The 14,370-nt window shown below is 41.5% G+C and overlaps 1 protein-coding gene across 12 annotated transcripts in view; it reads right to left on the reverse strand.

Moving 5' to 3' along the window:
• Window positions 1–14,370, reverse strand: part of lrch1 (leucine-rich repeats and calponin homology (CH) domain containing 1) — a 222,005-nt gene that overhangs the window by 124,705 nt on the left and 82,930 nt on the right. For all 12 annotated transcript variants that reach the window (XM_070975848.1, XM_070975847.1, XM_070975845.1 and 9 more), the window contains exons 5-6: window positions 6,555–6,691; window positions 1,806–1,936 (exon numbers count right to left, since the gene is read on the reverse strand). In XM_070975848.1, the coding sequence (XP_070831949.1) occupies window positions 1,806–1,936; window positions 6,555–6,691 (268 nt within the window). The remainder of the gene's footprint in view (window positions 1–1,805; window positions 1,937–6,554; window positions 6,692–14,370) is intronic.

The raw sequence follows: 14,370 nt of genomic DNA on the forward strand, positions 1-14,370 counted from the left end.
ATACCCTTTGATTGTAGTCAGAGAGAGTGCTAGCCAGAGCTAGTAAATTGCATCTGTTATGAGATGAACGAGCAAAAATATAGTTGTGTTGATTTAATAGTTGTTTTGTCACTCCACAATGGCTGAAGGAGGAGAAGAAATGGATTTGGTTGTAGATTTACTATCAAAGGCATTTTCAAGACAGACTTTTCAAGAGAAGCTGGACATCATTAAGAAAGGTTGGGCAATTCCAAAGCTAGCAAGTCTGTCACAATCTGGAAAAGGATGTGTCCACCACTTTCAGTCCACTAACTACGAGCAGTACCCCTTGCTCACAGGCTCCGAGGAACAGTTCAAATTGTATTGCTGGGAGTGCTTGTTATTTGCTACTGACCAACATGGTTTATGGAGCCGTACTGGGTTTGCAAACTTGGCTTGCCTATCCAAGGCAGCAACGAGACACCAAAGCACACCTGGACACTTACAAGCAACGGTGCTTTCCAAAACTTTTGGGAAAACTAGAGGGGATCTACAGCTGTGCGAGCAAGTGTGCAGGGAAATGGAGCTCCACAACGAAAAGGTGAAGACAAATAGAGAAATCTTAAAAACACTGATAGACTCTGATAGACTGTGACATTGTTTTTTGGGCAAACAGGAACTTTTATTTCAGGGACACGATGAAAGCACTGTATCCAAAAACAGAGGAAATTAAATGGAGCTTCAAGGAGCGGTTTGTCAGATTTGAAGATGTTACCAGTGGGAAACGAGCCGATGACATTGTAAGTCTTATCATCCGATTTTGAGAGGAAAATGAATGCCTGAATAAAGTTGTGGCACAGTGTTTTGATGGCGCAGCGGTCATGTCATCATTCTTTGTTGAGTTGCTTGGTCCTCCATATTGGAGGTATGGCTTTTTGGCTGCAACCCTTCCATGAAAACTACTTCTGGCAAGACAGTAGATGGGGTACTGGGTCCTACTGGTTTCTGCCAGATCTGAGCTGATGGCACTGCTGGACTTCCAATCTTCCAATTTCAAAGGGAAATAAGCTTGATGTGTTTTTCATCTGCTGCTGTTTCCTTGGCTGACCACTGGGTCAATGATCCTTAGCATTGACCGTTTCTGCTTCTTCAAAAGAGCTTGAACAGTACATCTTGAAACCCCAGTCTGCTTTCAAATATCTGTCTGGGAGAGATCTTGCTGATTCAGTATAACTAACTTGTGTCTTGTTGCTGTGCTCAGTCTTGCCATGGTGTATGACCTGTGATATGAAACTGTCACCCACAACCTCAACTTGGTAGCAGAGCTGTTCCTCACCCAGTCAAGCCTCCTACACGGCTGTTTCTGTTTCAGTTGATGACTGTGTTGAAACCTACATGTGAAATTGATGATCATTAGCACCTGTTTGGTATAACTGATTGATCATACACCTGACTATAATCCTACAAAATCCCTGGCTTGGTGCAATGTACGTATAAGAATTGATGCTGGTTTGAAGGAAAAAAAGGTAGGAACACCAAATATTGATTTGATTTCGATTTTTCTTTTGCATTTTGTAAATTAGAAAAAATAAACAATTATCTATATTTTTGAAAGCATTCTTAGTTTTCAGCATTTTTTTCCCCACACATGCCTAAAACTACTGTACATATATATGTAATACATACATGTAAATGTATGTAATATGTAGTAGCATATTATGATCCTACATAATAGCCCCCCCCCCATAGATAAATACATAAATAAATAAATAATCTAAAGAAAAAGGAAAAAAAAAGAGGATGGAGGAGGTGGTGTCTTCCTATGATAAGTTGCTACATTAATTGACCTGCTGGTGGTGGGTTGCGATAGGTTGAGTCTTTCCATGACAGGCAGGTACAGAGAGTCAGGCATCTTTTCACTGCAACATGCCTCAATGCTCAGATACTTGAATATGTGAATTTTACCCTTCAAACAGATCTGAAAAAGAAAAGAAAGATTAAAATTAGCATGAAGTGAAAAAGCAATTGTTTTCTCCTGCAATTTCAGTCTCTGTTCACACAGACATCGACCTGACTGCTGAGTAACTGAACACATATTTATTTCAGCTGGTCTTTAACATTCCCGGAGTGTCTTGTTCCTCAGCGTTTGAGATGATGCAGGGTAGTACATACAGTTTCATATCCACTCTCTAATAAACTATGATGCAGTGTATAATTGACATCTTATCAAGTATAGCACCACTGTGTTGACATACCATTTTGTGATACTATTGATATTTATGAGTAAAACTTTCCAGCATCAAATCATCAGTTATCATGTGATTCCCATCGAGCCTACTGCAGGTAGCTGAAGCATATGTAAATTAGAGGTGCTTTACATTGTTAAAACCAATATCAATATCTAAAATTTTATCTAATATATTTATCAATATAGAAATTGTGTAAAAAAATTGCACATAAGAGCAATGAACACTTTTTCACAAACATTTCTGAATGATTAGCTTAACTATGTATGTACATAGCAGAGCTAGCTACATCAGTCCGCCCACACAACACTGCGATCAGCTGCTCATGTTACTGTTTTAATAGCCATGGTGTCTGGTCAGAATGTGTTGTTATTTGTGTTTTATGATGTGTTTGTATCAATATATAGGTATCATTACAGAATCTGTCTGAGTGTGCCGATTCAAAGTGTAGATGAATACAATAAATGTCATCATTCACACAGAGGGCTCTATTTTCGACTCCGCCACCGGCGCGGCGCAAAGTCAGGTTCGCTGCGCCGATGGGGCGTGGCGATGGGGCGCAGACTTTGGTATTTTCGTGCACTGCACCGCCGGCGCATCTCCACCTCCTTCTCATTTCAGTCCCACCCAGCGGCGCAACTCGGAAAGAGGGAGGGGAGAAGGCGTGGAGTGGGTTTGGCACAGCCGAGTCAAATCTTCACCAATCACAGCAGCTCCTCGCCTCACCTTTAAGAACACCGCTGGCGAGGCACATGGCAAGTTTCCAGGAGACTGACGTCACTCATGTCTCCTGACATCCGTCTGTATTACTTTGCACACCCGTTTGTATATACTGTTTATTTTTTCTCAGTATATATATATTGTTTTATATGATATGAGGGGCCGTACAAGCCATAATTCATTCTGGCCCTCTCATACACATATATTCGCCTCTCACATGCATATATTTTCTCTCTCACACACATACATTGTCCTTTTACACACATATATTCTCCTTACACACACATACATTCTCCTTTCACATACATATATTGTCACTCTTGCACACACATATATTCTCCTTACACACACATACATTCATCCATCCATCCATCCATCCATCCATCCATTTTCTATGCTGCTTATCCCTTTCGGGGTCGCGGGGGGGCCGGAGCCTATCTCGGCTGTCAACGGGCGAGAGGCGGGGTACACCCTGGACCGGTCGCCAGCCGATCGCAGGGCACATACACACAACCATTCACACTCACACTCACACCTAGGGGCAATTTAGAGTCACCAATCAACCTAATGAGCATGTTTTTGGTCTGTGGGAAGAAGCCGGAGTGCCCGGAGAGAACCCACGCATGCACACATACATTCTCCTTTCACATATATTGTCACTCTTGCACACACATATATTCTCCTTGCACACACATACATTCTCCTTGAACACACACACATTCTCCTTTCACATACATATATTTTCACTCTTACACACACATATATTCACCTTTCACATACATATATTGTCACTCTTACACACACATATATTCTCCTTACACACACATACATTCTCCTTTCACATACATATATTTTCATTTTCACACAGACACAACTTCTCCTTTCACGTGCATATATTGTCACTCTTGCACGAACATACATTCTCCTAAATAAATAGGCATATATGTATATGTACAAATAAAATATACGCATGTGAGAGAAGAATACATGTATGTGTGAGAGAGTATAGTGGAAAAGGAAGTCAGTATAGTGGAAAAGGAAGTCCATCATTTATTGCGCGGTGATTGGCTGAGAAGCTCAAGCGGGCGGGTCACGTTTAGGTCACAGTCAGCATGGAAGGTGGAGAGGAGTCTCGAGCAGTGCAACAAACCATTGGGGTTTTAAGAAATATTTTATCATCCCCAGAAACAATCGCATCCATATCCTCGTCGCTTGGGCGACAGGTGACAGGTTCATCTGCACCAAACTTTACTCACAGCACGGTGAAAAGTGAGATGAGACAGCTTTTCAGACCTGCAAACTTCCAAGTCGCTTCAGCAGGACAAGCAGCTAGCGCTAATGCTAACGATGCACAAGGCCAAACTGGAGGATTAAGGCAGCAGTATTTGCGATATCAGACTCGGACACACTTCGGCAACTGGAACTCCCGTCCAAGAAAAAGGTGAGTACAACGTACTGAAAATTTAACTGCAAGTTGTCAGTCTAAACGTGACCCGCCTACTTGAGCTTCTCAGCCAATCACCGCGCAATAAATTATGGACTTCCTTTTCCACTATACTGACTTCCTTTTCCACTATACTCTCTCACACATACATGTATTCTTCTCTCACATGCATATATTTTATTTGTACATATACATATATGCCTATTTATTTAGGAGAATATATGTGTGTGCAAGAGTGACAATATATGCACGTGAAAGGAGAAGTTGTGTCTGTGTGAAAATGAAAATATATGTATGTGGAGGAGAATGAATGCATGTGAAACGAGAATTTATGTGTGCGTGAGGGTGAAAATAGGAATGTGTGAGAGGAAAATGTATGTGTGTGAAAGGAGAATGTATGTGGGTGTGAAAGTGAAAATATATGTATGTGGAGGAGAATGAATGCATGTGAAACGAGAATTTATGTGTGCGTGAGGGTGAAAATAGGAATGTGTGAGAGGAAAATGTATGTGTGTGAAAGGAGAATGTAAATGTGTGAAAGAAGAATATATGTGTGCGTGAGAGTGAAAATAGGAGTGTGTGAAAGGAGAATGTATGTGTGTGAAAGGAGAATGTATGTGAGTATGAGAGAAAATATGTGTATGTGAGAGGACCAGAATGAATTATGGCTTGTACGGCCCCTCATAATATGATGTTCTATATTTTGTGGTATATTTTGTATATGTGTGTATATACACACACACACACACACACACACACACACACACACCTACACACACACACACACACACACACACACACACACACACACACACCTATACACACACACACACACACACACACACACACACACACACACACACACACACACACACACACACATATATATAGTTCGCTCTATTTTCTTTTTTTTCTAATTTTATTCTAATTCTATTCTTGTAAGGAGCACTGCAACTAAAACAATTTCCCCTTGGGGATAAATAAAGGATTTCTGATTCTGATTCTGATGTGTAAATATGAGGTCCTTAGATGGTAAATCCTCCTCCTCCTCCTCTTCATCCTCCTCAAAGCAATGATGTACTCCATCTTTGTAGATGACGTTAAGCATTACAATGATAACATTTGTATTTGGAATAAAATGACATGGGTAATAGCGGACAACGATCAGCACTTACGTTTTTTCATGTGTCTGTCTCTCTCTGTCTCTCGAGTACTTTGAGATAGATGCAGTATATATGCTCTGCAGGATGCCAGGCTGTTTCTGGTTGGCACAGCGACGTTAACCAATTAGTTCGCATCCCTGTTTCACCTGTGTAAATTCGGTCAGGGTGAGTGACCATTATGCGTGTCGAATGCGCTTGTGATGTGGTCAGATGAGATACTGATCAAAATATAGAAATTTAGGTCTGACTGTATGTGCTGACTCAGATAGCTGCATTGAATCGTCGCTGTTGCTAATTATTGATCGCAGTGTGCGTTCAATGACTGACCGAGCACTGCTGAAAACACCATTAAAACCACGCTGCCGTCTTGTTGAAGGTGTGATAATGGCGTCATCACGTTTTCAGTAGATAGCCGTTATTACCTAGCAGCCACCAATCCAGAGGGGTGTCCCCCTGAAAGACTGTAGGGATGCTAGAATTCGCCGGATGAACGAGTCATGTGCCGACCCGGGGAAAGTGGCATACACGTTTGTCACCAGGCAATTTGAGTCACAGATCATCAGACATCCCTGTTTCACCTGTGCACATTCAGTCAGGTTGAGTGACCATTACGTGTGCCGAACGTGCTTTTGATGTGGTCAGATGAGATATGGATCAAAACATACAAATTTAGGTCTGACTGTATGTGCTGACTCAGATAGCTGCATTGAATCACTGCTGTTACTAATGATTGATCGCAGTGAAATGCCAGACACTGTGGAAACCTGACTGTGAGGTGTTGGTGACGTGAGCGCACGACTCCACCGATTCCAATGCACCGGCTCATTATGCCGACACCTCCCCTCGCTGCGCTGCAACGCCCATCCTGGCGCACCTCTGTACACCTCGGAGTCGAAAATAGAGCCCAAAGTCATGGTGAAGACTGGTTAGGTACAGGCTCCAAAATGCAGTTCCCCCTAACTTTAATCATTACATTATAGGATGAAGGCTGGGGTTGTGCTGTGTGTGTGCGCATGCACCTACCTGTGCAGGTGGACTCTGGAGTGGGTTGTTTTCTAACTGGAGGGCCTGGAGTTGTTTCATCTTCCTGTAACACACTGGGATGGCTGACACCTTGTTACAAGAGAAGTCTAACTTCACCAGAGGAAGATCAGCCAGGTCTGTATGAAGAGCAAACACACACACACACACACACACACACACACACACACACACACACACAGATCTGTTAGTTAAACACCTATTGTTTTCTTGTTCTGGTGAGTTTTTGGCTTTGCTTTAAATCTGAGAACATACGGTATTTGAGTAGATTTATTGCATTAGCCCAAACACAAGATATTTTTATTATATTATATTTAAAAAAGTGGGGATCATATTATATTTGAGGACTGGACACAATAATAACTGCAGCAGGTTTTTGAACAGAAAATTTGTTATTTGGTAATCATCATTTTACTTTACATCTAGTAGTTTTACTCGCCTCTTCAGAAAAACGTTTTTCTCTAGTTCTTTTCCAGATCTTCATGTAACTTCAATTTTTGCTCAACATGTTAAGCCGCATAACTTTTTCAAAGTTAAAGCCTAATCACATAATAATATTTATGTAGATATTTTCAACTGACCATCAAAAGTACTCTCAATTTTATTATTAACCTAAAAGCTTTTGCCATACGGTCGCCAACCTCTTTGGACCAAAGTCCTGTAGCCAGCCTCAACCCATCTGTCCGGGTCAAATAACCATCTAAAAGCCGCTCCTCGCCTGTTGCCGACACTGGAGGTCGAGACCCCTGAAACATCTCTGTCCAAGACTGGCTAAGCACCGCGGTTTGCCTAGCTTCCCCCGTTGGACCGCAGAGCAGACGGGAGACACGAGTGACAGCCTGGGGACCCCTTCGCGTCTGTTCGGGACAGTCCGTCATCGGAGCGTCGCTGTTTTTTAGCAAAGAGTTGGTGTCTTAGGAGATAACAATCTCAATTCTCATTAGACTCGCTTCGTCATTCATTCAAGAAATTAACAATACATTCACACCATTTTTCCTCAAACTACTTCTCACAATTGCCAAACTCAGTCTTTATTATTTTGCTATAGTTTCTTCATTCAGTTGTTTGTGTTACATCATATAATCAATATTATTTGTCATATTATTCGTTATTCATATCTATTCTCATTATTGTGTCAAATAAATAATAATTTTCATTTAAGTCGTTGTCAAACGGTGTCCTTTTGAGCAGGAAATAGACAATCACTGTATCGAGAGCTTATGCTTCAGATTATCAGACTGATCTACTGTTAATTCATTAATTATTATTAAATCAGCATTAAAAGAAATATTAAATAAAATCTTTCTAAGCTGAGGAAGGTTGAGTGCAAACATTACACCCAAAAGGTTAGTGACCTAGTTCCCCTACATCTTATTGGTGCCCTGTGTGAGGCGATTCATATTTGTCTTTTTCAGTAATTAAGGCTGTATCAGATCTATGCTGAGTCTCCACTGAAAAATCTTATGTGTGCTGCTTTGGTTTAATTGTGGTTTTGTGTGCAAGCATTTCAATCTGGGAACAAGCTATATATGTGTTCTTATCTTTAAATGTGAGTTAACTGGATCCTTATGACATTTTGAGCTCTGTTTGACAACTGAAATGTTTGAATTATGTTGTGTATGCTGCGTCGCCGTACACTAATAATATTGAAAGGCCTGTTGGCACATTATAATTGCTGCGATGTTCCAGGATTGTAAATGTACTCTGTATTAATTTGACTTTGCTGCGAGGTTCCAGAAAGTTTGAATTATTTCAGACCCTCCATGTCCCTTCATCAGATTAGCTACCTGATAAGAGACAGCTGCATGAACGCAGTGGAGGCTTGAGCAGTAAGCTGCCTTTGGAAGAGCGTGGACTCTAATTTGTCTTAATCAGAACTTGTGACCAACGCCTGTCACCCACCGATAAAAGAGTGAACTCTTGTCTAAGCCGCCGATAGATCCATTATCAAAACATTAATTTGAAAGGAACTTTCTAATGTGTTAACCTGTTGCTAAGAAGCTAAGTTAACCTGACATTGTGTGTAAACTTCAGAGAAACTGTTGAATCAAAGGTGGTTAACATTCTGTCTGACGTTTCTGATAGTGACAGCTGACTGTTTCAATGTGTGTAACTGCTGAAGTGGAGCTCATGAGGGCGTGAATCCCAGTGAAAAAGTTTAGCCAAAACTGCCAACCCCTTTCAGGGGGGTGGTACTAGACGCACGTCATCTTCTTCATCTACTGGTTGTTCAGAGTATTGACCCCCTTTTAACTCACCAGCACCACCCCTCGCAGTTTCAGTGTATTGCCATTTGAGATTAACCATTTAGAAAGACAGAAACATAATACCACCCTCCTGTGGGCATTTTGGTTAACTGAGTTTGATGTGTGTTATTCAATTTGGGCTAATTTGGGCGTTAAATTAATGATAATGTGAACTGCATTAACTCAACTGTATCACATCTTTATTAATCTCTTTGAAGTCTGAATTACTCATTCAATCAATTCTTTTCTTATCTCATTTAAGTTAGTTACCATTTATAATATTAACAATTGTTCTCAATTTAAAGCTTGGAAATTATTATTCATGTAGTGTTAATAAACAAAGTCTGGTTGCTGATATTATCCAATTGTAGTTTCATTGCAGACCTTTTTAATTTACATTCAAGTGATTGTTACTACAGAACATTACTCAGAAACTCAAACAACAAACAGAATCTAGGTTCACTCATTTAATTGATTTGATCAAAGAATCAAATTAAAATTACAAATTGAATTTTAAACAGAATTCTTGATTTCAAAAAGAAGAGCTAGAAGTATACCTGTATACATATAGAGAAAATTTAAAATAAATAAAATTAAATTAAATAAAACTTTGAAATTAACACACTTGTCTGTTTCTTGAACTTAATCATTTATTAGTTTTGTTTTTGTGCTATTGCTTTTTCTTCTTTAAGACACACACAAGCTCTTTAACCAAACTAGGCTTAAACACAGTTAAAGACAAAGAGAAGTCTAAAGCACTTGGAGGCATGGTAGTAGTGATGTCTGCCCAGCTCAGGCATTCATAAAAACTGTTAGAACAGGCAGAAGATAGGTTGAGAGCCTACAAATACGAGGTTAAACACCTGCAGGGAAGGAATAATACACAGAAACAGTCTCTAGTAGAAACAACACAATCTCTTCAGCGAAGCACTTCACAAACGACAGCTGACAGAAGCAGAACTGACGAACGTCAGAAGAAAGCTTTCCCACACTCTTGAACAAAAGGAAAGGTGTCAAACATTCTTTGCAAGAAGAAAAGAAAGACACAAAGTTCATTGAACACATCTGAAGGAACGTGTCCTCTCGCCAAGTGCCACCAAAACTTGTTTCGAACTTGAGTAGCAGGAGGCCCTCACCTGACCGTGTAAGAGAAATCCCCACTCAGTATCTTAATCCAGCCACTCTAAACTACACGGCATGTGAGCCCACAGATAGAGATCTGGACAGGATTACTCATAATATAGCTCGTTTTGAACCAAACCTTGGTGGTCCAGATCAAACCAACCAATATCTCAAAGACAATGATTTCTATCTTTGGAAGTTTCCAAATGCCACTGTTGACAATAAAAACTATCTAATCCAGGTGACTACTAGTCGGGACATCAGCAGGTTCATTGCAGACAGCCTGACTATATCAGAAATGACTATGGGTTGCTCTGTGAAGCACTGCTGGAAGTGTTTTCCGATCATCATTCCCAAACAGGTTTGACTGCTGCTCTCGCAGTCAAACAGGGAAGACAGGAGTCGCCTCAACTGTACTACAACCCCCTATGTCAGGCTTACTTTGGTTCCAGAAATGAAACAGGGATGGAGGAAGATCTGAATTTCAAAACCCTCTTTGTCCAAAACCTCCATCCCACCACCAGCCATCATCTTGGTGTTGCAGCTTGTCTGCGCACCTCCACTAGCCGGCACCTGCATGAACTAGTTTAATAGGGTTTGCAAAGCAAAGACAAAGCACCACCAAACACACAGACCCCAGTGCAATCTTGAGTCTGGGAGTAGAAGTCTTGGAGCTTGAAGAGACTTCTGGTGGTGGACCACAAAAACCCGATATGTTATCTTTCCAAACTTGTCAATCCACCAGGGATCAAGTTACAGTGTCAGACAACGAAGAGCTGACGCCCCTAGTGCAGTCTTGGTGGTTCAACTTGAATCAAAATAGGACCTTACCAATAAAAACCCTTCAGTCCTCCAAGGTGAACCACCCTTTTACCAATTCTTGTGCCACTCCATCGAAAAAGGGGCTGCACGGAAATTTTGAACACAGTTCATCCTCAAGTGTTGTTCAATTCTATTAGTTATAACTACCCTATTCTTGTAATCCATCCATTTAACTAACAATCAAGTGGGGGACAGTACATGCCATGACGACAGAGGTCCTAATTAAATGGTATGACACAGATCAACCAATGAGTTTTGGCAAGGGGATGTGCATGTTAAAAGAGCTCTGGTAGCTGGTTTCTGCCTGGGCTTGTGATTTCCCATCTTGTTTTCTGTATTTATTTTAATTTTCCTTAAACTTGAAAGTTTAAATTTTTGGTTGAATTGGACATCAAAAGACATATTTTATGGACAAACATTTAAAAGTTGTGGATGACCTTTGCGACCTCTGATATTTCACGGATACACTCTGCACTGGCCTACTGACAGAAAAAGCCTGCTTCGGCCTACCAACAGAAAAAGCCTGCTGGCAGCTAAAGCTAATTAGCACCAAGATGCCTCTTTTCTCCACAGATGTGCCTTTTTTCTCCACAGATGACCTCTACAAACTTCTGCAGCAGGTTGCAGTGTTGGAATCTAAAGTCCAGCATCTGGAAATAAACGCAGAAGTGAACGGACTTTGTGGAAATGACAGCGCTTTGCCACTGACTCAAAACAACGGACTGGAGAATGCTAACATCCAGCTAATTAGCTCTGATACAGCTCCCTTGAAACTAAAGGGCTGTGTACCGGGTGATAAATCTGCCAGTATTAGTCCTCCCTGGAATGCTCTCGGGGCAAAGCCCAAGAGTAAATCACCTGATATGGGGAAACGTCCAACAGGCAGAACCCAGCGCCCAGAGATCTGTGATGCGACAGGCTGGCCTGCGTTGTCAACCTACTCAACACCTGTGCAGAGTAAGACACAGCCGTGGATAAAAGCTAAAGGGAAGATGAGCAACAAAGCTCCCAAACCAGCTAGTGTGCAGTTACAAAATCGGTTTGCGCCACTACTGCAGGACCCTGGATCTCCAACTGAAAACCTGGATAACTTCTCGGACTCACAGAGAAGGGTAAGGCCCAACAGGAAGTCAGAAGCTAGAAAGCTACAAGGAAAGCTACTGACTGGTCCTGAGTCTCTGATTGTTGGTGATTCTGCTATTAAAGATGTGGGAAGAATGTACAGCAGAAACACAAAAGTGTTGTGCTTTCCTGATGATACAATCTCCAACATGACCGACAAAATCCTCAGTATTGTTGCAGAAATTCCAACTCTGAAATACCTTGTACTGCACACAGGGGCAAATGATATTGTGAAACGACAATCTGAAGTGCTCAAACGAGATTTAGGTAAACTGCTAAATGCAGTGAGCTCTCTGAATGCTGAAGTCTCCTTCAGTGGGCCTTTACCACCAGTCAGTGGAGGAGGAGAGAGATTCAGCAGATTGTTGGCAGTAAACAGATGGCTTTCAACTGCATGTGATGTCCACTCAGTGCATTTTATTGACAATTTCAACTTTTTCTGGGACTGCAGACATTTTTTCAAAGGAGACGGACTTTCCCTAAACAAGTCAGGAGTAAAACTTTTTGCCTCCAACCTATCTTTCTTCCTGCGTCACACTGTTCCCACTCCCAAGGACAAGAGACAAGAGGAATCCAAACAAAAGCAGCAAACACTAAAACATGAAGGAGAACCAACTCTTCCCCCGCCTGTATGCTCTAACCATGAGGGATGCCAGAGCAAAAAAACGGATGCCTCATGTCCTCCACCAGAGGCCACTGCTCGTGAGGACTCCAACCACTAAAACTCCACCTAGGCCACCATCTCCAACTGCCCAAACTCCATCCAACTCATTATCTTCACTGGGTATCCCATCACCCTCCTCCTCCCTACTGGAGTTTACTGACCAAATGAACAAACTTGTCAGTGCTGGTATCAGGCTTACTCCTCGCCCATCTGGGATCCTGTCCCCCCAAATTCCACCCCGCCCCCTACAACCACCCTGTCCCCCTCCACCACCACAGCGCCGACGGGCACCACCTCCACCCCTTCCACGGCTTGATCTGAACCTACTCCAGTCCCCTAGTAAGAGCCCAGCACAGCCACCTATTTGTGTTGGTAACTGATGTGTTCTGGGTCCAGCTTTTAAGGCAAATGTTATGCCTGACTTTTCCAAGGAAAAGCCAGGGCCCATTGTGCTGGAAGCTTCATTGATTCATGTCTCAATAGGTAGGAAGAGAAGATCGGTCCATCTCTCCAGAAACATCACATCATTGAATTTAACATGTATTCCATGTCAGCCACAGTATGTTCTAAAACATGGGGATGTTGGACTTTTTAGCACATTTAACTTAGCTCTTTTAAATGTTAGGTCTTTGGCAGGCAAATCATTCTTAATCAATGACTTTATCATCAAGCATTGACTCCATCGCTCCAATTAAGACCAAAGTTTTGTCAGGAAGGAAAAAGGCACCTTGGAGAAACACCACACTAGTCAAAGTCCAGAAAAGAGTCTGCAGACAGGCAGAGCGCAGGTGGCGAAAAACCAAACTCCAGGTTCATTATGAAATTTACAAAAACAGTCTCCACACCTATAACCATGAACTAAAGAAGGCAAGGCAAGCATTCTTCTCAGAGATTATCAACAGAAACTGTAATAATGCTGTTTTCTGTTGTGGATAGACTGACAAACCCCACAGCATCAGTCCCTCCTGAGCTGCTGTCCAACAAGTCATGCAATGATTTTGCAGCCTTTTTTACAGATAAAATTTCAAGGATAAGACAAACAGTGTGCAGCTCCAACTCAGGCAAAATGATAAGTCCATCTGTGCCTTCTTGTTCTCTAGTTAATCTAGCACATTTTAACCTTCTAGACCATACAAGGCTGACAGAAACTGTATCACAGTTAAAATCTACAACATGCTGCCTTGATACTCTGCCAACAAACTTTTTTAAAAATGTTTTTAATTGCATAGCTCCAGATGTGTTGCAGATAATAAATAATTCTCTTCAGTCCGGTCAGTTTCCCCAGGCCTTGAAAACTGCAGTAATAAAACCTCTCCTAAAAAAGACTAATCTGGATGCTTCAGTAATTAGTAACTACAGGCCAATATCAAATCTTCCCTTTCTAGGAAAAATTATTAAAAGGGTTGTTTTTCAACAAACGCATGCTTTCATGATGCAGAACAATCGTTTTAATGCATTTCAGTCTGGATTTCGTCCACACCACAGCACTGAGACTGTACTTATCAAAGTTTTAAATGACATACATCTGAATAATGATGCTTCCAAAACCTCAGTCTTAGTATTATTAGATCTCAGTGCTGCCTTTGACACAGTTGATCATGACATACTTCTTGACAGACTGGAAAAGTGGGTGGGACTTACCGGCACTGTACTACACTGGTTCAAATCCTATTTACAAGATAGAGACTACTTTGTGTCAATTGGTGAGCATGTGTCTGAATGAAAAAAGATGATGTGTGGGGTGCCACAAGGGTCCATTCTCGGACCACTTCTTTTCAATATCTACATGTTGCCCCTAGCTCAGATTATGGAGCATCATAAT

Source organism: Chaetodon trifascialis, chromosome 12 (assembly GCF_039877785.1).
Source record: "Chaetodon trifascialis isolate fChaTrf1 chromosome 12, fChaTrf1.hap1, whole genome shotgun sequence".
Lineage (NCBI taxonomy): Eukaryota > Metazoa > Chordata > Actinopteri > Chaetodontiformes > Chaetodontidae > Chaetodon > Chaetodon trifascialis.